This window comes from Vicugna pacos, chromosome 7 (genome assembly GCF_048564905.1).
Source record: "Vicugna pacos chromosome 7, VicPac4, whole genome shotgun sequence".
Lineage (NCBI taxonomy): Eukaryota > Metazoa > Chordata > Mammalia > Artiodactyla > Camelidae > Vicugna > Vicugna pacos.
This window is the reverse complement of record NC_132993.1, coordinates 10082541-10085603: the sequence shown is the minus strand read 5'-3', so window position 1 is coordinate 10085603 and position 3063 is coordinate 10082541. Positions and strand designations below refer to the sequence as shown.

General features: G+C 36.6%; 1 protein-coding gene across 1 annotated transcript; it reads left to right on the top strand.

Moving 5' to 3' along the window:
* On the top strand, window positions 1–2432 carry LOC140697500 (olfactory receptor-like protein OLF3). The gene is made up of 2 exons (XM_072965344.1): window positions 1–16; window positions 2050–2432. Exons 1-2 carry the CDS (start codon window positions 1–3, stop codon window positions 2430–2432), a joined length of 399 nt encoding a protein of 132 aa, XP_072821445.1.
* Window positions 2433–3063: the final 631 nt, after the last annotated feature.

The following is a 3063-nucleotide window of genomic DNA, read 5'->3' as shown; positions in this document are numbered from 1 at the left end:
ATGAGTGGAGATTTTGGTGAGATATTTAGAAATATGCATTAAGCTGCTGGGGAAAGCATCTGGACCTTTAGAGGGAAGTCTAGAAGGAAAATACAGAATTGAGGGCTGAGCTATATATAGTCCATAATTATTATTACAAGTCACAAACCCTTCAGAAACCAAAATCTATATATAGAGTACAAATTCTCAGCATGGAAAGTTACAAAATTCTGACAGTAGTGGAGTAGGAGGATGTAGAAAACTTACTGAAGAATGCAGGTGAGGAAAATTATATTGGCGTAAATTCAGGACAGAAGTGTATGACAGAACTGAGAGTTTGAAGGTGGACATAGTTAACATTGTTATAACTTAAGTGAAGAATGAAAATGAAAGTCTGGACTTAATGACAGTAGGTGATCGTAAGTTATTAACATTCATTTGAAAATTCTATAAGTAATGAGGCTGGAAATTTTCATGATTTTCTAACATTTGGATGAATGTTAGAAGGAGATGAATCCAGAAAGTGGACACTAAACATTTCATATATGAAAAGAAGCAAGATTTAGAATCGTAAGTTCATAGGAAATATTCCTGTCTCCATTTTGAGAGGTCTGCATGTATTTTTTTAAAAATAATGTCATTTACAATAGCCAAGATTTGGAAGCAACCAAGGTGTCCATCAATAGATGAGTGGATAAAGAAGATGTGGGACTTAGGTGTTTATATACACACACAACTCAGCTATTAAAAAGAATTAAATCTTGCCTTTGTGACAACATGAATGGGCTTAGAGGATATTGTGCTAAGTGAAATAAGTCATAGAGAGACAAATACCATATGATTTCACTTATATGTAGAATCAACGAAACAAATGAATAAACATAATGAAACAGAAAGAATTTCACAGACACAGAAAACAAATAGATGGTTGTCAAGGGGAAGTAGGTAGCGGGTAGAGTGAAAAAGATGAGGGCCATTAAAGGGTACAAACTTTCAGCTGCAAAACAAATGAGTCATGGGGATGAAATGTGCAGCCTCAGGAGTGTAGTTAATAATACCGTAATACCTTTGCGTGGTGACAGTAATTATACGAATCACGGTGATTAGTTTGTAATATATAGAAATGTCAAACCACTGTATTGTTCATCTGGAACTAACTTGGTGTTGTAGGTCAATTACAATCAGATTTTAAAAAATCATGAGGAAAGAAAAAAAAAGTTGGCTCCCCAAATTATTTAAGTCTGATTTTTTGGAGGGTAAGCATGTGATAAATCATGTTTGCTACTTTCCCCTGGGCAGAGGTCATGTTACCACCAGTATCCATCCTATTATAGTACCACTGACAGTTAACAGTTTAAGTACATTCCCCATGAGTTTCTTCTTTTGAGCTTAAATGTTTTTGTAAGTTGTATAGTATTATTTGTTTCATATATAAGAATTTATCACTAAACCAGAATCACATAGCTGGTAAATAAAATCAGGATTCAGACCTAGGTTCTCTGATTCCAGATGTTTTCAGAAGCCCCTGCCTCTTCTCAATATTTTCTTTTGTAACAGATTTATCCATGATATATTTATATCATGATAAATACAGTTGACATATTTAAGTTAGTTTTTATACTTTGCAATCATGTTTTTCTTTATTGTTTATCATTTTCTCCACCATTGTCACCAAGCATGCTCTTCTCACCCTACATCTGAGGTGAGCTGATGAAGATGTAGAGCCCCTAAAATTGTAACTGCATTATCTTTAGGCTTTAGCTGGGTCTCCTGGAGACCACGTCATATCCCTGTACGATACGTAAGGTATGTTCTCTTATGCAGCATAGATATAACGCACATTAGGATCAAGCCAGTCATTCTGGATCATGAATAATCAGAAACATCTAAGACCGCCAGTTGTATACAGTATATAGTCACAAAAAGTTATTTTTATTTTTTTTTGACTCAGTTGGTTGGCTCTGATTTCCTCCACAGATTAAAAATCTTCACATTTAACAGGAACAGATAATCAGACTTCAGTGAGAGAGTTTATTCTGTTTTGTCTTGTCCAGTGACTGGGACATTCAGGTCTCTCTGTCCTGTCCTTGATCACGTACCTGGTGACAGTGCTGGGGAACTTCCTCGTTGTTCTTCTGATCAGACTGGACAGCCGGCTCCACACCTCCGTGTATTTCTTCCTCACCACCCTCTCCATTGTTGATGTCTCTTATGCCACGAGCATCGTCCCTCAGATGCTGGTGCATTTTCTTGCAGAACGTAAAGGAATCCCGCCTGTGCGCTGTGCAGCCCAGCTATTTTTCTCCCTGGGCCTGGGTGGGATTGAGTTTGTTCTCCTGGCAGTGATGGCCTATGACTGCTACGTGGCTGTGTGTGACCCCCTGAGATACTGGGTCATCAAGATGGAGGCCTTTATGCTGGTGGCTGCCAATCCTGGGTCAGTGGCTCAATGAACTCTCTCATGCAACAGCTGAAAAATGAAATAATTATTTGTAAATCTGACAGAACATGTACAGAATTTATATGCTGAGAACAACTTCATCTGTGTTACAGCTTATTAAAAAGTTAAGTCAAAAAGTATCATAGACTTATAAAATGTAAATCTATAAATTTTTAGAAAAAAACAAATAGGAGAATAACCTTGGGATCTAGGGTAGGCAATGTTTTCTTACATTGGACAGGAAAAGCATGGGCTATAGAATGAAAAATTTTCATTGGTCTTCACCAAACTATAAAATCCTACTCTGAGAAAGACTTTGTTAAGACGATAATGGGAAACCAAAAATATTTGCAAAACACATATCTAAAACAAAGGACTAGTGTCTAGAATACATGAAGAACTATTAAATTTCAACATTAAGTAAACAAACAGTCCAGTTAGAACCTGACAAGAGACATGATGAAGCATTTTACCGAAGAAGACAGACAGATGGCAAATAACCACGTGAGAAGAATTTCGACATCATTAACTTTTAAGAAAATGCAAATAAAAACTATCAGAATAGAAATAACAATACTGACAATACCAAATGCTGATGAGGATGAGGAGAAACTAGACCATCCATTTGTTGCTGGGAGGGGGAA